This window comes from Mustela putorius, unplaced genomic scaffold, assembly GCF_011764305.1.
Source record: "Mustela putorius furo isolate JIRA1106 unplaced genomic scaffold, ASM1176430v1.1 tig00000596_pilon_pilon_pilon, whole genome shotgun sequence".
In the NCBI taxonomy this organism is placed as follows: domain Eukaryota; kingdom Metazoa; phylum Chordata; class Mammalia; order Carnivora; family Mustelidae; genus Mustela; species Mustela putorius.
Genome location: NW_025421428.1, coordinates 4,643,549 through 4,667,416, shown reverse-complemented (window position 1 = coordinate 4,667,416; position 23,868 = coordinate 4,643,549). Strand labels below are relative to the sequence as shown.

General features: G+C 39.3%; 2 protein-coding genes across 2 annotated transcripts; both read left to right on the top strand.

Moving 5' to 3' along the window:
• The first annotated feature begins 3,721 nt into the window (after positions 1–3,721).
• LOC123392815 (olfactory receptor 1L8-like) lies at positions 3,722–4,651 on the top strand. Its single transcript, XM_045082909.1, has one exon. It carries the CDS (start codon positions 3,722–3,724, stop codon positions 4,649–4,651), a length of 930 nt encoding a protein of 309 aa, XP_044938844.1.
• A 17,399-nt stretch (positions 4,652–22,050) lies between these two features.
• On the top strand, positions 22,051–23,868 carry LOC101690349 (olfactory receptor 1L8). Its single transcript, XM_013047353.2, is given in 4 exon segments — positions 22,051–22,055; positions 22,859–23,184; positions 23,187–23,714; positions 23,717–23,868. Coding segments are annotated over 4 exon segments (1,011 nt in total).

The window sequence follows — 23,868 nt, the reverse complement described above, 5'->3', positions numbered from 1 at the left end:
CAAAGGTGTCCAGGAGAGCAGAGACAAACCCATGAGAAGACCATAGGGTTTCACCAACCAGGAGAGTTCCTGCTACAGTGAGTCTGGGCATCTCAGCCTTCTACAGTGGGGAGCAGAAAAAAAACTGAATGATGCTGAGAGACAGAGGATGAGGAATAGACAGGGATGGGATCCAGAATCAGGAAAATACTTTTTCCCTCTAGAATCCAGAGGAATCTATCTTCTCTTTCTTCCTTCTTCCCAACCCCTCTTGATCATTGCTGGCTAGAAAATCAAAAGGGCAGCTTTGACTGATAGGTAAATGTAACCAATTTGGAAAAGTGGCTCAGGAGAGAGAAAATATTTTTTTTAACTGGGAAAAGTGAGAAGATATCTGGATATGGAAAGTGAACATCATCATACTCACTGACCATCCACCTCACCTGGATATTTATTTCAGTCTCTATTTGGCTCCTCTGGCTCCAAAAATCATATGGACACAATATATCAGAGTTCAGCCTAATAATAAGTCTGGCTTTGTATTTTGTGACCACCCTATTTGATCTGTGGTCCAGTGTGTATCATTATCCCATGGTTTCCAGGAACCAGATTCTCAATAGGTGCAGAAGAGGAGTTTAGTAGAAAAGATACACACACACACACACACACACACACACACACACACACACACACACACACGTCCCCTTCCCTGACACATCCCAGGTTTTTAGAATGATTCCCTAGGATTCTCACTTCCAAAACTTCCTTCCATTTTATCAAGTACTCAACCCAGATAAGACACAGGGACTTGTAAGATAGTCCTTAGCCTTAAGCGGTCTTTGGGGATGACCTCAGCTGAAAAAAACTTTTAAATCACTTTAAATCTTATCTCATACTCCCCAGTCATCCCCTTCACAAATAACTTATTTTTTATGTATATATTTTACAAGCTGTACTTATATGTTAAGTTTCATTAGCTCTTTAAAATACCTAAAATCACACAGGGCACAGGTGATAGTATAAACCTCCACCTTGTGCTTCCAGGTCCAGCGCACTTTCTACCACACTCTCGACTCAATACACATGTAATGCACCAGCCATCCAAGACCAAATTCCTCCTGTTGCCAGTTAATCATGTGTATTAGAATTTTCAAAGTGTGCATTCTGTTGAACACAGAAAAACTAGATTTCCCATTGTAAAAGCAAAGGTCTGTTTTAATGTGGGACAAAAAAAAATTTAGGAAAAAATGGTGGGACATATGTGTGTTTTAAAATAGAAAATAAAATATAGAAAATGACTTAAAAAAATAGAAAATGATCAAGTTGAAAAAGAAACTAGATCCTGTGCATGGCTATTTCAGATATATTTTATAGCTTTACAAAAACATGAGAAGACACATAGTGGTTAAATCTTGAAATCCACAATTAGTCCTGAGTTTGAAACATATTTCTGCTATTTACTTGATATGTGAGTTTAGAAAATTATTGTTACTCTCTCTATCTGTTTCCTCATCAAAAAAAAAAAAAAAAAAGCTGGGAATAATAATGGTTTATGTCTCATAAGTTTACAGTGAGGATTAAACAAAGTTCCGCTTATATGGGATAAGAGCTTAATTGTTGATTTACTCACAGATTAGTCAAAGCATGCACCTTTTAAAAAGGCTTTGTAGATTCATATTAAGGTCAGTATGACCATTAGAGCATTAAAGTGTGGGCTAGAATTATTTTAGTATTCTGATTCATTACTTTTGAGAATGTGTACAGATACCTAGCTGGGGAAAAAGTCATTGGCACCAATGGTGATGGGAAAGAGAAGACAGTATTATCAAATACTTACTTTCTCTCTCTCTGGAACTATTCTAAGTGCTTTGGGTACATTATATCATGAAAATCTCATAAAAATATTATGGAGAAAATATTAATATAGCTATTCACAGATAAGAACACTGAAATTTAAAGATATTCAATTACTTGCCTGCTATGAGCCAGCTGGAAACTAGACATTTAATTGTTGTATGAACAAATGAATAAATAGCCATTCTTTGAATTGCTATTAAAGTCATGCCTATCCATGTTGATCTTCTGCTTAGAGGATCTGTTCCATTGCTATGAGTACAGTGTTGAAGTCTCCTATTATTAATGAAGCCAAAAAACAAACAAGCAAACAAACCAAACCAAAACAAGTCTATCCAATGTGCCCATTCTCAAGGTCTGGATGAATAATTTAAAACACTCCGTAGACACGAGGATATCTGAATATATGGTGTTTATGGTAGCAAAGAGTTAGAGGACATAGTAAGTCAGGTGAGCCACATGACACAATGGAAAGAGTTAGAACCAGATCATTGATAGATATCCAAAAAATTATATACAGAGAGAAAAAAAACAGAATGAAATATATGCCATAGTATTTTTAAGTAATTATTGAAGTAAATGGAAGAAAAACATACCTAAACAAAGCAATAATATATATTTTTAAATTTTATATATATATATATATATATATATATATATATATATATATATATATATATAACTAAATAAACAAATGGCTGCTGGCATGGAAAAACATATGCTTGCTTAATGGTTGGATATCCAAGATGTGAAAACATGATCTGACTTAGGAAACGAGAGGAAAAATAGAAAGTAAATTTAAAACAAGGATTTATATGGACTGATCCTGATAGGTTAACCTTCACTAAGGAATATGAACTTCTAAATAAGTACCTCTAAAGATAAACCAAGCATGACAGTAAAACTTTGCTGACCTGGGTTCTTATTCCTCTGATTTCCTCATTGAATATTTCATCAAATCCTTCTTTTTGGCAAGGAGATTCAGGTTGCTGGGGGGAGGGGGGTTGGGAGAAGGGGGTAGGATTATGGACATTGGGGAGGGTATGTGCTTTGGTGAGTGCTGTGAAGTGTGTAAACCTGGTGATTCACAGACCTGTACCCCTGGGGATAAAAATATATGTTTATAAAAAATAAAAAATTTAAAAAAAAAAGTCTCTCCAAATTAGCAGACAATAAACGCTACTTTAAAAAAAAAAAAAAAAACTTTGCTGACCTGGGTTCTTATTCCTCTGATTTCCTCATTGAATATTTCATCAAATCCTTCTTTTTGGCAAGGAGATTCAAAGATAAAGCTCAGCATGACAACTGAAAATTTGATATAGACAAAGAAAAATGAAACCATCTAATCTAAAATAAATTCCCAACCCTACCTTTGTAAGTCTCTATCCTCTTATGGGATTTATATTTCCTTATACACCATAGAACTATCTGATGATAGATGGATGATAGATAGGTAGATTAATAGGTAGGTAGGTAGATATAGATCCTCCATGCCTGGCTTGTCTCTGTCTTTTTCACAGTGGTGCCCCTACTCCCAGAGAGTATTTTTCACAAAGTAGGTACTCAGTTAACAATTATTTTTAAGATTTGATACTAAGCTGAAATAGTTAAGCTCTGTCTCTGAAGGAAAATTCTTCTTCTGAAAGTCCATGCTATCAACACCAGTAGCATGTGAAGTCAGCAAGCTGAGACAGAGCAGCATCAAGGACCACAAATATGACAAGTTGTCCACATGGTAGCTAATGGGTGGAAACTAAAGGAAAGCTTTAAGGGGGGAAAGTAATAGTAGGTAGAAACATACTTACTGCCTTGTTTGTGATTATGGTTGTGAAAGAAATGTTTGTGTCTTAAGGGGTAAGATCTTCTCTGTTTAGTTGGCGATGTGACCATGGAAAAAGTCAACCAAACCAGCAGTGTCTCTGAGTTCATTCTCCTGGGGCTCTCCTCCCGGCCTGAAGACCAGACACCCCTCTTTATCCTCTTCCTCACCATGTACCTGGTCACCATAATGGGGAACCTACTCATCATTGTGGCCATCCACTCTGACCCCCAGCTCCAGACCCCCATGTATTTCTTCTTGAGTTTCCTGTCCTTCACTGACATTTGCTTTACAACAACAGTTGTCCCCAGGATGCTAGTGAACTTCCTGTCAGAGAAGACCATCTCCTATGCTGGGTGTCTGACACAGATGTATTTCATTTATGCTCTGGGCAACACTGACAGCTGCCTTCTGGTGGCCATGGCCTTTGACCGCTATGTGGCCATCTGTGACCCCTTCCACTATGTCACCACCATGAACCACCGCCGCTGTGTCCTGCTGGTGGCCTTTTCCTTCTCACTTCCTCACCTCCACTCACTCCTACACACCCTACTACTGAATCGCCTCATCTTCTGTGACTCCAATGTTATCTACCATTTCTTCTGTGACATCAAGCCTTTGCTAAACTTGTCATGCTCTTCCACATTTGTCAATGAAATCATGATAACATCAGAAGGCTCCATTGTTTTGGTGACCCCCTTTCTGTGCATTACTTTCTCTTACATACGAATTTTCATCACAGTTCTCAAGATTCCCTCAGCTGCTGGGAAACGCAAAGCTTTCTCCACCTGTGGCTCTCACCTCACCGTGGTAACTCTCTTTTATGGAAGCATCTTCTATGTTTATTTACAACCCTTGTCCACATACGCTGTTAGAGATCGTGTGGCAACACTTGCCTACACAGTTTTGTCCTCCATGCTAAATCCTTTTATCTATACTCTGAGAAACAGAGACATGGAAAGGGGCCTGAGGAAGCTGATGGCCAGGAGGAAGTCCTAGCCAGAACCTCTGGGAGGGTGTTCATGAGGGTCTCTGCTCCCCTGGACCCTGTTTCTGCTGGTCAGCAGGCATAATCATATCTGTTATGAATGTTGGGTTGTATCCATGTCTTTACATTTGTAGCCACCAACCACTGAGCCTATTATGATTCAGCAAATGGTTCAAGGTCAGCCAAGTTCCTGGGTTCCAGTTTTCACATTTCTACCTCTCTCTTCTTCTCCAAGAAACCACATCTTTTTCATTCCCCCAAGGGCTGTTGAAACCTCTGTTTTCCACAAAAATTGGTGGAACTAATTCATATCTACTCAATGACTTTGATTCACTTAGTATCCTTCTTACTTTAATGAACTTTTGTAATCAGTTTTGCTAGCTTTTTCAAGGTCATTACAGTAATTTAGGAAGAGAAAGAGATACAGAGAGACAGAAATTGAGAGTTTCCTATATTTGAAACTTCCACAAAAACAAAGAATATGTCTGGCCTGTCAGTTTATACAGGGATCATGCCTCTTCTTTCTTCTCTATCACTGATAGGAAGATATTCTGGGGTCTGTAGTGAACACAAGCCCAGCTCTTAGACCTGATTAGCTAAATAACTTAGAAGTTCAACACACAACTGAACCTATGAACAGGCCAGTGTGCAAGGGCCAGAGTTGCTTCCGGGTCCTTACCCTGGTCATCTGGTGCTTATCCTTCACAGGCAATCACTCCCCTTCTGACCTCTCTTACCTTCAACTCCCCTTAGAGATCCCTCAATTTCTATCATTCCTACCACTCTGACGTCTGTCTGCTTCTCAGGGAAAGATTTATTGTAACTACTTAGAATTATTCTCAGTATCTTTTGAAGAGAGACTCAAAGCCCATATGTGAACATTGCAGGCAGATATAACTAGGAGCTTCCAGAACTAAACATAGAGGCTCTGGGATGTAGAGTTATCCAGTGCTACAGGCTAGTACTTGATTCTGTATACTGTTGTTTTCATTCTTTATTCTCTATTACTGTCTCAGGGATTTTAGTCTTTACTGTATTTTCTATTTTAATATTTTTGCCACTTACTATTGTGTATCATTTCCAAAGATATTACTCAGCAGGTTTCACATGGGGCCTGTGAACCTGAATTTCAATAAGCATCTCCCCCTAAAGAAAACTAACATGGCCTCATGTGAGAAGCTGAATATTTGAAAATTTCTGAGCATTCCATATCTCTATGTTTTATTTCTAGGACTCATGTCCTAAAGTAATAGTACGTCAAATTATAAAAATGCATGTACACAGACACTTTTTGATTACAGCATTGTCTGTAATAGTGAAAAATTAAAAACAATCTAAATGCCCATCAATAGAATAGATAAATGATGGTTCAATTTTTCCGTAGAAATAAATAATATGTGGTCATTTTAAATAATAATGCATATTTCTATCACTGCCCTGAAAAGCAATTATGAATGAAGAGCAAGTTTAAAATAAAATGCTTAAGAATAAGCCTGGGAAAAATAAAGGGGAGGGGGCATCAGATGGGAAGATGAACTATGAGAGACTATGGACTTCAGGAAATGGAACTGAGGTTTTTAGAGGGGAGGGGAGTGGGGGGGGATGGGTTAGACCAGTAATGTATTAAGAAGGGCATGTATTGCATGGAGCACTTGGCGTTATACACAATCAGTGAATCATGAAACACTACATCAAAAACTAATGATATACTGTATAGTGACTAACATAACATAAGAAGAAAAGAATAAACCTGGGTGTTATATGCAATTAATGAATCATGGAACACTACATCAAAAACTAATGATGTACTGTATGGTGCCTAACATAACATAATAAAAAAAAAAAGAAACCTCTTTTGAAAAAGAATAAACCTATTAATAAATGATGATAAAATACTTAATAATAAATCTGTATTTTAAGAGTGTATATATATAATAATTAAGTAATAGTATATATTCAGTGAAGAAATCTCCTAGTGAATATGGTTAATTCTAGGAGATGACATGGAATAGAAAAGGAGATGATGTCTGTTTTTAGCTTCTACATATCTAGAATATTTGAATTTATTAAAATGGGACATATATTTTTTGTAGAACTAATCACTAATTAAAATGTAATATAAGATTGCTCTGTTGTTCATATCACTGACTTTCGTTTCAACAGAAATATATCATGTTAGAGCTCCTGAGTGGTGCAGTCAGTTAATTGTCTGACTCTTTATTTTGGTTCAAATCATGATCTCAGGGTCCTGGAATTGAGCCGCATGTCTGGCTCCATGGTCAGCATGGAGTCTGTTAGGGATTCTCTCACCCTCTGCTCTTCCCCCACTCGCTCTCTCTCTCTCTCTCCCTTTCTCTCTTTCTAAAATCAATAAATTAAATCTTTTTTTTATAATTTTTTATTTTTTATAAACATATATTTTTATCCCCAGGGGTACAGGTCTGTGAATCACCAGGTTTACACACTTCACAGCACTCACCAAAGCACATACCCTCCCCAATGTCCATAATCCCACCCCCTTCTCCCAACCCCCCTCCCCCCAGCAACCCTCAGTTTGTTTTGTGAGATTAAGAGTCACTTATGGTTTGTCTCCCTCCCAATCCCATTTTCTTTCATTTATTCTTCTCCTACCCACTTAAGCCCCCATGTTGCATCACCACTTCCTCATATCAGGGAGATCATATGATAGTTGTCTTTCTCTGCTTGACTTATTTCGCTAAGCATGATACGCTCTAGTTCCATCCATGTTGTCGCAAATGGCAAGATTTCATTTCTTTTGATGGCTGCATAGTATTCCATTGTGTATATATACTACATCTTCTTGATCCATTCATCTGTTGATGGACATCTAGGTTCTTTCCATAGTTTGGCTATTGTGGACATTGCTGCTATAAACATTCGGGTACACGTGCCCCTTAGGATCACTACGTTTGTATCTTTAGGGTAAATACCCAATAGTGCAATTTCTGGGTCATAGGGCAGTTTTATTTTCAACATTTTGAGGAACCTCCATGATGTTTTCCAGAAAGGTTGCACCAGCTTGCATTCCCACCAACAGTGGAGGAGGGTTCCCCTTTCTCCGCATCCTCGCCAGCATCTGTCTTTTCCTGACTTGTTGATTTTAGCCATTCTGACTGGTGTGAGGTGATATCGCATTGTGGTTTTGATTTGTATTTCCCTGATGCCGAGTGATATGAAGCACTTTTTCATGTGTCTGTTGGCCATCTGGATGTCTTCTTTGCAGAAATGTCTGTTCATGTCCTCTGCCCATTTCTTGATTGGATTATTTGTTCTTTGGGTGTTGAGTTTGCTAAGTTCTTTATAGATTTTGGACACTAGTCCTTTATCTGATATGTCGTTTGCAAATATCTTCTCCCATTCTGTCAATTGTCTTTTGATTGTGTTAACTGTTTCCTTTGCTGTGCAAAAGCTTTTGATCTTGATGAAATCCCAATAGTTCATTTTTTCCCTTGCTTCCCTTGCCTTTTGCGTTGTTCCTAGAAAGATGTTGCTGCAGCTGAGGTCGAAGAGGTTGCTGCCTGTGTTCTCCTCAAGGATTTTGATGGATTCCTTTCGCACATTGAGGTCCTTCATCCATTTTGAGTCTATTTTCGTGTGTGGTGTAAGGAAATGGTCCAATTTCATTTTTCTGCATGTGGCTGTCCAATTTTCCCAGCACCATTTATTGAAGAGGCTGTCTTTTTTCCATTGGACATTCTTTCCTGCTTTGTCGAAGATTAGTTGACCATAGAGTTGAGGGTCTATTTCTGGGCTCTCTATTCTGTTCCATTGATCTATGTGTCTGTTTTTGTGCCAGTACCATGCTGTCTTGATGATGACAGCTTTGTAATAGAGCTTGAAGTCCAGAATTGTGATGCCACCAACGTTGGCTTTCTTTTTCAATATCCCTTTGGCTATTCGAGGTCTTTTCTGGTTCCATATAAATTTTAGAATTATTTGTTCCATTTCTTTGAAAAAGATGGATGGTACTTTGATAGGAATTGCATTAAATGTACAGATTGCTTTAGGTAGCATAGACATTTTCACAATATTTATTCTTCCAATCCAGGAGCATGGAACATTTTTCCATTTCTTTGTGTCTTCCTCAATTTCTTTCATGAGTACTTTATAGTTTTCTGAGTATAGATTCTGTGTCTCTTTGGTTAGGTTTATTCCTAGGTATCTTATGGTTTTGGGTGCAATTGTAAATGGGATTGACTCCTTAATTTCCCTTTCTTCTGTCTTGCTGTTGGTGTAGAGAAATGCAACTGATTTCTGTGCATTGATTTTATATCCTGACACTTTACTGAATTCCTGTATAAGTTCTAGCAGTTTTGGAGTGGAGTCTTTTGGGTTTTCCACATATAGTATCATATCATCTGCGAAGAGTGATAATTTGACTTCTTCTTTGCCGATTTGGATGCCTTTAATTTCCTTTTGTTGTCTGATTGCTGAGGCTAGGACCTCTAGTACTATGTTGAATAGCAGTGGTGATAATGGACATTCCTGCCGTGTTCCTGACCTTAGCGGAAAAGCTTTCAGTTTTTCTCCATTGAGAATGATATTTGCGGTGGGTTTTTCATAGATAGCTTTGATGATATTGAGGTATATGCCCTCTATCCCTACACTTTGAAGAGTTTTGATCAGGAAGGGATGCTGTACTTTGTCAAATGCTTTTTCAGCATCTATTGAGAGTATCATATGGTTCTTGTTCTTTCTTTTATTGATGTGTTGTATCACATTGACTGATTTGCGGATGTTGAACCAACCTTGCAGCCCTGGAATAAATTCCACTTGGTCGTGGTGAATAATCGTTTTAATGTACTGTTGAATCCTATTGGCTAGTATTTTGTTGAGTATTTTCGCATCTGTGTTCATCAAGGATATTGGTCTATAGCGCTCTTTTTTGGTGGGATCCTTGTCTGGTTTTGGGATCAAGGTGATGCTGGCCTCATAAAATGAGTTTGGAAGTTTTCCTTCCATTTCTATTTTTTGGAACAGTTTTAGGAGAATAGGAATTAGTTCTTCTTTAAATGTTTGGTAGAATTCCCCCGGGAAGCCGTCTGGCCCTGGGATTTTGTTTGTTTGGAGATTTTTAATGACTGTTTCAATCTCCTTACTGGTTATGGGTCTGTTCAGGCTTTCTATTTCTTCCTGGTTCAGTTGTGGATAAACCAATTAATAACAAAATCAAAGAAACACATCAACAATAATACAATAATAGTAGGGGACTTTAACACTCCCCTCACTGAAATGGACAGATCATCCAAGCAAAAGATCAGCAAGGAAATAAAGGCCTTAAACGACACACTGGACCAGATGGACATCACATATATATTCAGAACATTTCATCCCAAAGCAACAGAATACACATTCTTCTCTAGTGCACATGGAACATTCTCCAGAATAGATCACATCCTTGGTCCTAAATCAGGACTCAACTGGTATCAAAAGATTGGGATCATTCCCTGCATATTTTCAGACCACAATGCTCTAAAGCTAGAACTCAACCACAAAAGGAAGTTTGAAAAGAACCAAAATACATGGAGACTAAACAGCATCCTTCTAAAGAATGAATGGGTCAACCGGGAAATTAAAGAAAAATTGAAAAAAATCATGGAAACAAATGATAATGAAAATACAGCGGTTCAAAATCTGTGGGACACAACAAAGGCAGTCGAGAGGAAAATATATAGCGGTACAAGCCTTTCTCAAGAAACAAGAAAGGTCTCAGGTACACAACCTAACCCTACACCTAAAGGAGCTGGAGAAAGAACAAGAAAGAAACCCTAAGCCCAGCAGGAGAAGAGAAATCATAAAGATCAGAGCAGAAATCAATGAAATAGAAACCAAAAAGACAATAGAACAAATCAACGAAACTAGGAGCTGGTTCTTTGAAAGAATTAATAAAATTGATAAACCCCTGGCCCGACTTATCAAAAAGAAAAGAGAAAGGACCCAAATAAGTAAAATCATGAATGAAAGAGGAGAGATCACAACTAACACCAAAGAAATACAAACTATTATAAGAACATACTATGAGCAACTCTACGGCAATAAATTTGACAATCTGGAAGAAATGGATGCATTCCTAGAAACATATAAACTACCACAACTAAATCTTTTTTTTTTTTTTTAAAGAATATCACCAGCTCTCCTTTTTTTTTTTTTAAGGATTTTATTTATTTATTTGACAGACAGAGATTACAAGTAGACAGAGAGAGGAAGGGAAGCAGGCTCTCCACTGAGCAGAGAGCCTGACATGGGGCTCGATCCCAGGACCCTGGGACCTGAGCCGAAGGCAGAGGCTTTAACCCATGGAGCCACCCAGGTGCCCCAAATTAAATCTTTTTTTTTTTTTTAAGTAATAATATTTTGTCATGGTAAGAAAGGGTTGATATAAAGGAGGTCAGATCACCAAATAGACCCTCCATTCAGTGTCCTAATTCTTATTTTGGAGAAGCAGATAAAGAGGAGACACTCTATGTTTGAAGCATATCACCTTCAATCTATAGTTGCCTTTTATTACTATTAACCCTTTGGCCTTGGAAGAGAAAATTTGGTAATTTTTTTCCAAGAATGAGTATAGCCATAGACCTATGACCGTGTCCCCTGAATATATCACTGGTAAGGTTCAGTGATTTGCATTTCTGACAAGTCCCCAGGTAATGCTTATATGCTGATTTAGAAACAGTATTTTGAGAATCACTAGCAACCAGTTATCAAGACCTCCTATGGACCTATGGTAAATAAAACTACATGGATATTGCTGAAGTACTAGACAAAAAAGACATCAGTATTTAATTCATGGGTAGAAAGCCTGAAAACATACCCAAAGACTGGTATACACTTGATTTATGAATGAGGCAATGGAGAGTATCTTTTCATAAATGGAGCTAAGATATTTGAGAAGTCACACAGAAAAATGATTTGGATCCCTACCAACACCATATGGAAAAACTAACCCCTGATGAATTCTAAACTTGCATATGAAAACCAAAAACTATACCTTTATATAAAAGAATTAGAAGAATCTTTGTCTCCTTGAAATAGAAAAGTAATTCTTAAATAAGACATAAAGAGAACTGACATAAAATAAAAGAATAGCAAATTCACTGTGTTAAAATTAAATACTGAGGGGCTCGTAGGTGGCTCAGTTTTTAAGCATCTGCTTTCAGCTTAGGTCATGATCCTGAGGTCCTGGGATCAAACCCTGCATCAGGCTCCCTGCTCTAGAGGAAGCCTGCTTCTCCCTCTCCCACTCCCCCTGCTTGTGTTCCCTCTCCCAGTGTGTGTGTGTCTCTCTGTCAAATAAATAAATAAATAATATCTTGGAAAAAAATTAAATACTGATGTCTGTTTATCAAAAGACATTATAGAGTAAAAAGACAAAAGATCATTGAAATTCATAAAACATACAAAATGCTCAAATTAAGAATATATAAAGATCCCTAGAAGTCAATAAGGAAAAAGAAGTGAGGGGGTAAATTATGAAAAGGAAGTAAATAAGCTTTTCACACACATACACATTTATACACACACACCCACAGAAATCCAGATGACCAAATGTGATTACATTAAAAGATACTGAGTTTCATTCATGTTAAATCATAATGGGAACCCATTGAGTACCCACCAGATAGACAAAAATTACAATTCAGAAGTTAAATATCAGAGAGGAGGGAAAATGGCAGTAGAGTAGGGTACCCTTGTTTCATCTGGTCCCTTGAATTCAGCTAGATATCTGTCAAATCATTCAGAACATCTTAAATCCAAGAAAAGAATTGCTGCAGTTCCAGCAAAGGAAACAGTAAAGAAAACAAAGAGGCAACCCACAGAATGGGGGAAGATATTTGCAAATGACAGACAAAAGGTTGATATCCAGGATCTATAATGAACTCCTCAAACTCAACACACACAAAACAGGCAATCATATCAAAAAATGGGCAGAAGATATGAACAGAGATTTCTCCAATGAAGACATACAAATGGCTACCAGACACATGAAAAAATGTTCATCATCACTAGCCATCAGGGAGATTCAAATTAAAAGCACATTGAGTTATCACCTTATACCAGTTAGAATGGCCAAAATTAGCAAGACAGGAAACAACATGTGTTGGAGGGGATGTGGAGAAAGGGGAACCCTCTTCCACTGTTGGTGGGAATGCAAGTTGGTGCAGCCTCTTTGGAGAACAGTGCAGAGATTCCTCGAGAAATTAAAAATAGAACTTCCCTATGACCATGCCATTGCATTCCTGGGTATTTACCCCAAAGATACAGATGTCATGAAAAGAAGGGCCATCTGTACCCCAATGTTTATAGCAGCAATGGCTACAGTCACCAAACTGTGGAAAGAACCAAGATGCCCTTCAACGGACAAATGGATAAGGAAGATGTGGGCCATATACACTATGGAGTATTATGCCTCCATCAGAAAGGATGAATACCCAACTTTTGTAGCAACATGGATGGCACTGGAAGAGATTATGCTGAGTGAAATAAGTCAAGCAGGGAGAGTCAATTATCATATGAGAGTCAATTATCATACTTCACTTATTTGTGGAGCATAACAAATAGCATGGAGGAAAAGGGGAGTTAGAGAGGAGAAGGGAGTTGGGGGAAATTGGAAGGGGAGGTGAACCATGAGACACTATGGACTCTGAAAAACAATCTGAGTGTTTTGAAGGGGCAGGGGGTGGGTGGTCAGGGTACCAGGTGGTGGGTATTAGAGAGGCACGGATTGCATGGAGCACTGGGTGTGGTGCAAAAACAAGGAATACTGTTATGCTGAAAAAAAAAAAAAAAGAATTGCTGCAGTTCTACAAATAGAAAAGTGACCACTTTTGCAGGGTAAGAGGTGCAGAGATGTGAATCTAAGGGGATACATTGGAAGATAAACCACAGGGGGAGGGAGCCTCTATAAACCAGAGACCAGAAAATGATTTAGCAGTGGACTTTAAAATTGGAACTTTTATAAGTGTGCCCCAGTGGTGGATATCCCTACCTAAAAGGTGCTCAGGTGGTGATATGAGGCAGAATACTGGTGAGACAGTGTGGTCTCAGGATCCCTGGGGTCACAGAAAGAACAGGGGGCCCTAAGGGCAGTCTTCCTAAGCACTAGAGAGGGGAAGCTGGGGAGTCACTCCCAGGAATGGAATCTCAGTTCATTGTTGCCATAAGCCATGAACCACTGCACAACTGGGCAACCACTCTCTGAACAGGGGCCCAACAAGTGACAATTGCTGTAAGACCCTCCTCCCTCCTCCCAGAGGAGGGATGCAGGTGCATGTGTGATATGGTGATCACTCCAAGAGCAGGGGCCCAGCAAGCAGCAGAACCATGAGGAGACCTCCTTCCTTCCTTAGGGAGGATCCACATGGGTGTGAACCACAGGAACCTGCAAAGTTTGCACACACAAAAGTAATTGACTGCTTTTACCTGAGGGGGTCCTGAAGAATGGGGGCCTAGACCTTTCAGCTCCAGGACTGGAGAACGGGGCACTACCATTTTTATTTGTTTATTTATTTTCCTCCTTTATAGGGGAACGAAAGACCTTCAGGGCACAAAACCACGTATAGCAACTAGAAGCAGCTTATACTAAGCCTGGTCCACTGGCAAGGGATGGTGAAACTGCCTAGGTAAAGACACTTGAGAGTCAGTGCAACAGGCCCCCCTCCCAGAGACCACCAGAAACATTCATCAAATACCATGTTTAAGGATCACACAGAACTGAAAAACTCCTGCTCTAGGGGAAAATAGTATATTGAATTCAAGGTTTTTTCTCATGATTTTTGTCTTTCCATTTAAAATTTTCTTTTTCATTTTTTCTTTTTTCACTTTTCAACTACTTATCTTGTCAACTCTTTATTAAGTCTTTTTTAGTTTTCATTTTTACATTTACATTTTATAGTTATATTCTTCATTTTCTGATTCCTTTCACTGTATTCAGTTTTATCTATCTATCTACCTATCTATCTATCGTGTTTTTCTTTCATTAAATTTTGGGATCTAGTGTCTTCTAACATATACATGCAGAACAAAGTGTGTGATCCTGTTTTGTCCACCTGTGAGATTATATTCTTTTTTCAATTTTTTTTCTTTTTTGGTTTCTAATCTCTTTTTATTTGTCTAGTGTATATTTTGCTAGAGTCATGGTTGATATTTTTTATTTTGTTCTCTCATTCATCTATTTTTCTCTGGGCAGAATGACTTGAAAGAGAATTTCACAACAAAAGAAATAATTGGAAGTAATCTCTGCCATAGAGTTAATTGATATGGGTATAAGTAAGATGTCAGAATTAGAATTCAGAATAAAATTGTAAAGATACTAGCTGGGCTTGGAAAAAAGCCTAAAAGACACTAGAGAAACCCTTAGTGCAGAAATAAAAGAACTAAAATCTAATCAGGCTGAAATTAAAAATGTTTTAACTGGGATGCCCTCTAAAATAGACACTCTAACTACTAGGGTGAATGAGGCAGAGAAAGTCAGTGACATAGTAGACAAAATGATGGAAGGTAAGGAAACTGAGGAAAAGAGTGAAAAACAACTAATGGATCATGAAAGGAGGCTTTGAGAAATCAGTGATACCATAAATGAAACAATATTAGAATAATTGGGTTCTCAGGGGAAGAGGAAGAGAGGGACAGAATGTATATTTGAGCAAATCATCGTGGAAACTTCCCTAATGTGGGGAAGGAAATAAGTATTCAAGTCTGGGGGTACAAAGAACGCCCCTCAAAATCAATAAAAATAGACCAATGCCCCAACATACAATAATGAAGCTTACAAATTTCAGAGATAAACAGAAAATCCTGAGAACAGCTTGAGACAAGAGATCCTTAGCATACAGGGTAGAAACATTAGACTGGCAGAAGAACTATACACAGAGAATGGGCAGTCCAGAAAGGGTCAGCATGATATACTCAAGGAACTTTATCCAGACTTTATCCAGACTTTATCCAGACTTTATGCAGACTTTATCCAGACCAAGAAGACTTTATCCAGAAAGGCTCTCATTTAGAATGGAAAGAGAGATAAAGAGTTTCCAGGATGAACAGGAACTAAAAGAATATGTCATCACTAAACCAGCCCTGCAAAAATATTAAAGAGGATCCTGTAAGCAAAGACAGATCCCAAAAGTAAATAGACCAGAAAGAAACAGACACAATATACAAAAACAGTGACTTTACAGGAAATACAATGACACTAAATTCAGCCTAACTCACTGAGCCGTCTAGGCGCCCCTGATTTATTGTTTAAATGTTTGGTAGAATTCTCCTGGGAAGCCATCTGGCTCTAGACTCTTATTTTAGGGGAAGTTTTTTTATTACTGCTTCAATTTTGTTACTGGTCTATTCAGATTGTTGATTTCTTCCTGTTTCAGTCTTGGTAGTTTATAAGTTCCCAGGAATGAATCCATTCCTTCCAGATTGCTTAATTTGTTGGCATATAGTTGCTGGTAGTAATTTCTAAAAATTGTTTCTATGTCCTTGGTGTTAGTCATGATCTCTCACTTTTCATTCATGATTTTATAGATTAGGGTACTTTCCATTTTCCTTTGGATAATTCTGGCCAGAGATTTATCAATCTTATTGATTCATTCAAGGAATCAGCTTCTAGTTTCATTGATCTATTCTGTTTTTCTGGATACTATTTCATTGAATTTCTGCTCTAATCTTTATTATTTTTCTTCTGCTTGATTTACACTTTATTTGCTGTTCTTTCTTCGGGTCCTTTAGGTGTAAGGTTAGCTTGTGCTAACTGTAAGGTTAGCTTGGTCTAACTGAAAATAATAGTAATAATAATAATAATATCTAACAATTGTAAATATTTATGCTCCTTCTTTGGGAGCAGCCAATTATATAAATCAATTAATAACAAAATTAAAGAAACACATTGATAATAATACAATAATAGTAGGGGAAATTAACACCCCACTCAGCAATGGACAGATCATCTAAGCAGAAGACCAAAAAGGAAACAAGGGCTTTGAATGACACACTGAACCAGATGGACTTCAGAGATATATACAGAGCCTTCCTCCTAAACAAAAAAAAAAATAAACATTCTTCTTGAGTGCACATGGAACATTCTCCAGAATAGATCACACACTAGGTCACAAATCAGGTCTCAAATGGTACCAAAAGATTGGGATTATTCCTTGCATATTTTCAGATCCCAGTGCTTTGAAACTTGATCTCAATCACAAGAGGAAATTCGGACAGAACTCGAACATTTGGAGGTTAATGAGTATCCATTCTTTTTTTTTTTTTTCAGCATAACAGTATTCATTATTTTTTCACCACACCCAGTGCTCTATGCAATCCGTGCCCTCTATAATACCCACCACCTGGTACCCTGACCTCCCACCCTTTCCGCCACTTCAAAACCCACAGAATGTTTTTCAGAGTCCATAGTGTCTCATGATTCAACTCCCCTTCAAATTTCCCCCAACTCCCTTCTCCTCTCTATCTCCCCATGTCCTCCATGCTATTTGTTATGCTCCACAAATAAGTGAAACCATATGATAATTGACTCTCCCTGCTTGACTTATTTCACTCAGCATAATCTCTTCCAGTCCCGTCCATGTTGCTACAAAAGTTGGGTATTCATCCTTTCTGATGGAGGCATAATACTCCATAGTGTATATGGACCACATCTTTCTTATCCATTCGTCCGTTGAAGGGCATCTTGGTTCTTTCCATAGTTTGGGGACCATGGCCATTACTGCTATAAACATTGGGGTATAGATGGCCCTTCTTTTAACGACATCTGTATCTTTGGGGTAAATACCCAGGAGTGCAATTGCAAGGTCATAGGGAAGCTCTATTTTTAATTTCTCAAGGAATCTCCACACTGTTCTTCAAAGAGGCTGCACCAACTTGCATTCCCATCAACAGTGTAAGAGGGTTCCCCTTTCTCCACATCCCCTCCAACACATGTTGTTTCCTGTCTTGCTAATTTTGGCCATTCTAACTGGTATAAGGTGATATCTCAATGTGCTTTTAATTTGAATCTCCCTGATGGCTAGTGATGATGAACATTTTTTCATGTGTCTGGTAGCCATTTGTATGTCTTCATTGGAGAAGTCTCTGTTCATATCTTCTGCCCATTTTTTGATATGATTGCCTGTTTTGTGTGTGTTGAGTTTGAGGAGTTCATTATAGATCCTGGATATCAACCTTTTGTCTGTACTGTCATTTGCAAATATCTTCTCCCATTCCGTGGGTTGCCTCTTTGTTTTCTTGACTGTTTCCTTTGCTGAGCAGAAGATTTTGATTTTGATGAAGTCCCAAAAGTTCATCTTCGCTTTTGTTTCCTTTGCCTTTGGAGACATATCTTGAAAGAAGTTGCTGTGGCTGATATCGAAGAGATTACTGCCTATGTTCTCCTCTAGGATTTTGATGGATTCCTGTCTCACGTTGAGATCTTTTATCCATTTTGAGTTGATCTTTATGTACGGTGTAAGAGAGTGGTTGAGAGCCCAGATATGGATCCTCAACTCTATTGTCAATTTATTTTTGACAAAATAGGAAAAAATATACAGTGGAAAAAAGACAGTCTCTTCACTAAATGGTTCTGGGAATATTGGACAGCTATATGTAGATGAATGAGCATCCATTCTTTAGTAGGATGGGTCTACCAGGAAATACGGAATTTAAAAAAAAAAAAAAAACTCATGGAAGCAAATGAAAATGGGAACATAACTATTCAAAACCTAAGAGTCCTAAGAGGGAACTACATAGCAATATAAACCTTCATCCACCCCCTCCCCCCCACAAAAAAAACCTAGAAAGGTCTCAAATACACAAGCTAAACTTACACCTAAACATGGTTGCACTGAGGTTAAGAAGCTCTGGAATGAGTACCAACACTGAAACAGGAAGCCTTGGGGCTCCTCTATCCCCTGGAGTCAGCCCTCCTAGGTGGGATTCCCAGTCTACTTACTCTGCTTAGTGTAAAGGCCTGGTTGGCCAGAGGGAGTCATTTTGTGTTTATGTAGTGAACTTAGATTGACCCTATGCAGTAAACTTAGATTGCCCCTGCCCCTCCCAGAGGAACTTACTTGCAAAGCCTAGATACAAGGGCGGGTCAGGCCAGGTGAAGACATCCAATCAATTGAGCGTGCATATATCTACTAGGGTAAATTGAAATTCAATTGGCCACCCATGTGTTACCTAGCAGTTTATTTTTCTGTGTGTCGCAGACTTAGCATGACTGTGCAGTTTTCTCTGTGTGTTGCAATCTCATTGGCCACCTGTGTATAGCCTGGCTAAACTACCTCTATAAAAGTTAGTCTGTGAGCTTGGGAGGGGTTGCCTCTTTGCAAGAGACAGCCCTGACCAGTCAGTTTGATTTTCGATGCTTGGCGTGAAATAAAGTTTTGCTTGACCTTTGCTTTGTATCAGTCTTGCTCCTTTGATTATGGACCCTAACACTTAGAATGATTACACGACCAGCTCCCTGGAGAGATCATCAAACCACAACTTCTTCAGCCTGACAAGGACCCCTGAGGCCAACAGAGCAGAGCTCAGACTCAGGAGATGCTGCCTAGGCTTTCACAATCAAGAGGGTCCTTGCCCCTTGAGTCAGGACTTCTCTGCTTTCTGAGATGGGGAGCTGGAAAAGCAGCAGCATGCTGGGGACCAGACATGACGTGTTGGAGGCCAGTGAAGGGAAACATGTTATCCTTCCCAAGTAACATATCCATTTGCCTGCCTTTCCTATTCCTCTCCTTGTTCACCAGCTCAGAATGTCATGGGAGACACATGAGGTGGCTGTGCTTGGCTGAGAAGTAGACTGGCAGCTGACTAGCAGGTGTGGTGCAGACCAGCTTCTGGAAACACTGGGAAGGAAATAACAGCATCTGGATATAGAGGTGAGCTTCAGTAACCTAACCACCTGCTTGGCTCCTCCAACCTCGCACCTACACTTTCCTCCCTGATAGCTCCAAATATTTCATGGATTCAGTAGTCATAGGGTCCAACTAAAACCTCCATCTTGCTTTAGTTTTCAGTCCATCCAGTTTGACCTCTAGGCAGTATACACTGTGGCCTTTGGTGGAAGGAAAACACCATCAGGAAGGAAAGAAGAAAGGAATGAAGGAAGGAATGAAGGAAGGAAGGAAAAGAAAGAAAGAAAGATGAGAGAGGGAGGAAAGAAAGGGAGAGAGAGAGTAAGAGGGAGGGAGGGAGGGAGGAAAGAAGGAAGAAAGGAAGGAAGGAAAAAAGGGAATGAGAAAGAGGGAGGGAAGAAGGAAGGAAGAGAGAGATGGGGAGAGAATGAAGGAGGAAGATAGAAAGAAAGAAAGTAGGAAGGAAGGAAGGGAAGAAAGAGAGAGAAAAGGAAAGGGAATGGAAGGAAAGAAGGAAAAAAGAAAGAAAGAAAAGAAAGGGAGGGAGGGAGGAAGGAAAGAGAGAAGAAAGAAAGAAAAGAAGAGAGAGAAAGAAAGAGAGAAAAGGAGGGAGGGAAGGAAGGAAAGAAGGAAGGGAGATGAGAGAGAAAGAGAGAAAGGAAGGGAGAAAGAAAGAGGGAAAGGGAAAGAAAAACAAACAAACTAACCAACCCATTGTATTCCCAGCCTCACCCACTCACCTTATGCTTTGAGAATTCTTCTTCCTGATTCTTAGATTCAAAAACCTTCCTTTTTCCTAGTCATCAGAATAGGTGATCACCTAATCTCATTAATTAACCCGAATTTCCACTAATTTCTGGTTTCCTCAAGCAACCCTTTCACAAATGGCTCCTTGTTTAATACTGATCTGTGTTTGACAAATTGTTTTGCAGACATGGTGTCTCACTTGCTATTCATAAAACATCAGGAATCAGCTTATGAACAAGTGACAGAGGACAAATCAAACCCCATCCAAGAACACTACCCAGCACTGACCACAACTCCGCATGGACATGTCCCAGCCATGCATGGCCAATTTTTTTCCACCTGGTTTGGGCCAGTTAGTCATGGATGTTCAAAACTTCAAGTCCTCCATCTGTGTAACACAGAACGATAGGCACCTCCCTAGCCACTTCAAGGATAGATTCTGAATATGGGAGAGGGAAACTTGTCAGTTAAGGGATAGAAGGGGTGGTCATGTTGGAAATGACCACTGTGAGGCAAACAAGTGTATGATTGTGACCCAATATGTAGACACACAGACATGAGGAGGTGTAGCCTAAGGGTTAAGAGCATGTGCCTCAGAGTGATTCAGCTTGGAGTTCAAATCCTGATTGCTATTCACTTCTTTGGTGACCCTGAGCAAACCACTGCACCTCTAAGCCCCAGGCTCCTGTTAAGAACACATGCTTCATGGTCCCTCATCATGGCATTTGTGAGGTCTTTAGCACAAACTTGACATGTAGAAAATTCTCAATGATACTGGTTATTGTTATTAACTTTAACTACTGGTTCACTCAAATCATGCAGTGAATGAACTAACATTTCTTCTGCAAGCTCTTGCAAAAACCATGAGATTCGTCTGACAACTTGGCAGTGAGAAGGATATTTTAAGCATGTGAGCTAATTGATTTTGAGGACAACCAGCCATAGCAGATAAGGGAAGGTGACACTAAGACTTATGATGAAGAGTCTCTCTTGAGTCAGAGCACCTGGGCGGCTCAGCTGTTTAAGCATCTGACTCTTGATTTTGTCTCTGGCCATGATCAGGGTCATGGGATTGGGACCTCTTCAGGCTCCACACTGGGCATAGAGCCTGCTTTAGATTCTCTCTCTCCCTCTGCTTCTGTCCCTTCCCTGCTCTCCTTCTCATTCTTGAATGCTCTCTCTCTCAAAAGAAAAATAAAATAAAATAAAATGTAAGCATCCTTTTGCAATTTGCTTTCTTAGCAAACTCCAAATATGCAATAAACTGTTATTAACCATAATCACTGTTATGCACATGAATCATTTATTAATGTAATTACTGCATTTTAATTGTTAAATTAATCAATTATTAATATTTCAATGTTAATTAAATTAACATATTAGTTAGAATAACAGTATTTAACCCATGGAAGTTCCAATGTAAAAAGATCATTGAAAAGGTGTGAAAGAATATGGTGCTTTTAAAATTATTTCAAACACAGGGCGCCTGGGTGGCTCAGTGGGTTAAGCCGCTGCCTTTGGCTCAGGTCATGATCTCAGGGTCCTGGGATCGAGTCCCGCATCGGGCTCTCTGCTCAGCAGGGAGCCTGCTTCCTCCTCTCTCTCTCTCTGCCTGCCTCTATGCCTACTTGTGATCTCTCTCTGTCAAATAAATAAATAAAATCTTTTAAAAAAAATAAAAAAAATTATTTCAAACACATTGGGGATTTAAGTATGTTCATTAGAGAGATTTTTACGGCAAGTAGGAATATATAAATAACCAATATCTCAAACCATTTGAAAATCTCTATGTAATATGTACATTAATGAGGTATAGATGGATATGCTGACTCTAAAAAGTTGATTTACAACATTTTGCTTATATAAGATCTCTTATCACAGAGTTATTTTTAGTAGCAAGAAAATGAGGTCACTCTGATGTCAATCACAAGGTAACTGCATAAGACTGATATGTATATCAACACTTAATATATAAAAAATTACTGTGTTCTCATAAGTATTTTTGCATACATATATGACTGGTGAATTATAAAGCATAAGTTGAATACTCAACAATGGATGCCCATCCTGTACAAATGTGATTTAGGACAAAATACTAAAGAAAGGAAAAATAATTTACAGGAAAAGGAAGATTGCACAGACTCCTCAGAGGAGAAAAAACCCACTTTGTTGAAATGGGTTCACATTCCCCTTAAATTTTCCCTGTCGGTTATTTTGATAAATGCATCCCTCAACTATCTCCATCCTTTATGTACTAGTTAATGCCCTTTGTTGATAATCTGTCTCCCCACCTAGAACATGAGCTACACAGTGGAACTGCCTGTTTTTAGTTGCTAACTCTCCAGCAAGTGAGCAGTGCTTTCACAGAATAGAACTACTGAACTGGAATCAGTGAGGTCCATCTCTAATGGTTTCTAAAGGAAAATTCTTCTTCTGTCCCTCCAGCCTCGCTATACAGCTTTGTGATGCCATGAATTTGGGAACAGAGGACCACATCAAGGGAGATTGACAAGGGCCCCTGCATAGCAGCTAATGGTGACCAGAGAACACAAAGACTTGCTGGGTTGTGGACTTGGAGTAAGGGAAATAACAAAACATCGTGTATAGAACTAGACCCAAGCCAGTGACAAGAGTCAACCAAACCAGCAGTGTCTCTGAGTTCATTCTCCTGGGGCTCTCCTCCCGGCCTGAAGACCAGACATCTCTCTTTATCCTCTTCCTCACCATGTTCCTGGTCACCATAATTGGGAACCTACTCATCATCCTGGCCATCCACTCTGACCCCCAGATCCAGACCCCCATGTATTTCTTCTTGAGTTTCCTGTCCTTCACTGACATTTGCTTTATAACAACCATTGTCCACAGGATGTTAGTAAACTTCCTGTCAGAGAAGACCATCTCCTATGCTGGGTGTCTGACACAGATGTATTTCATTTATGCTAGGCCAACACTGACAGCTGCCTTCTGGCAGTCATGGCCTTTGACTGTTATGTGGCCATCTGTGACCCCTTCCACTATGTCACCACCATGAACCACCACTGCTGTGTCCTGCTGGTGGCCTTTTCCTTCTCACTACCTCACCTCCACTCACTCCTACACACACTGCTACTGAATCGCCTCATCTTCTGTGACTCCAATGTCATCCATCACTTCCTCTGTGACCTCAGTCCCCTGATGAAGTTGTCATGCTCCCCCACCTTTGCCGATGAAACTGTGATACTGTCAGAAGGTTCTGTTGTTTTGGTGACCCCCTTTCTGTGCATTATTTTCTCTTACCTATGAATCCTCATTGCTGTTCTCAAGATCCCCTCAGCCGCTAGGAAACGCAAAGCCTTCTCCACCTGTGGCTCTCACCTCACCGTGGTAACTCTCTTTTATGGAAGCATCTTCTATGTCTATTTACAGCCCCTGTCCACCTACACTGCCAGGGACCACATAGCAACACTTGTCTACACAGTTCTGCCCTCCATGCAAACCCTTTTATCTACAGCCTGAGAAACAAAGACCTGAAGCAGGGCCTGAGGAAGCTGATGGGCAGTCCCAGGCAGCACCCTCTTGACAAACCCACACATGTAATCTGCTCCATGCAAATCTGGTCTCTACTAGATCTTCATGAAAACTGA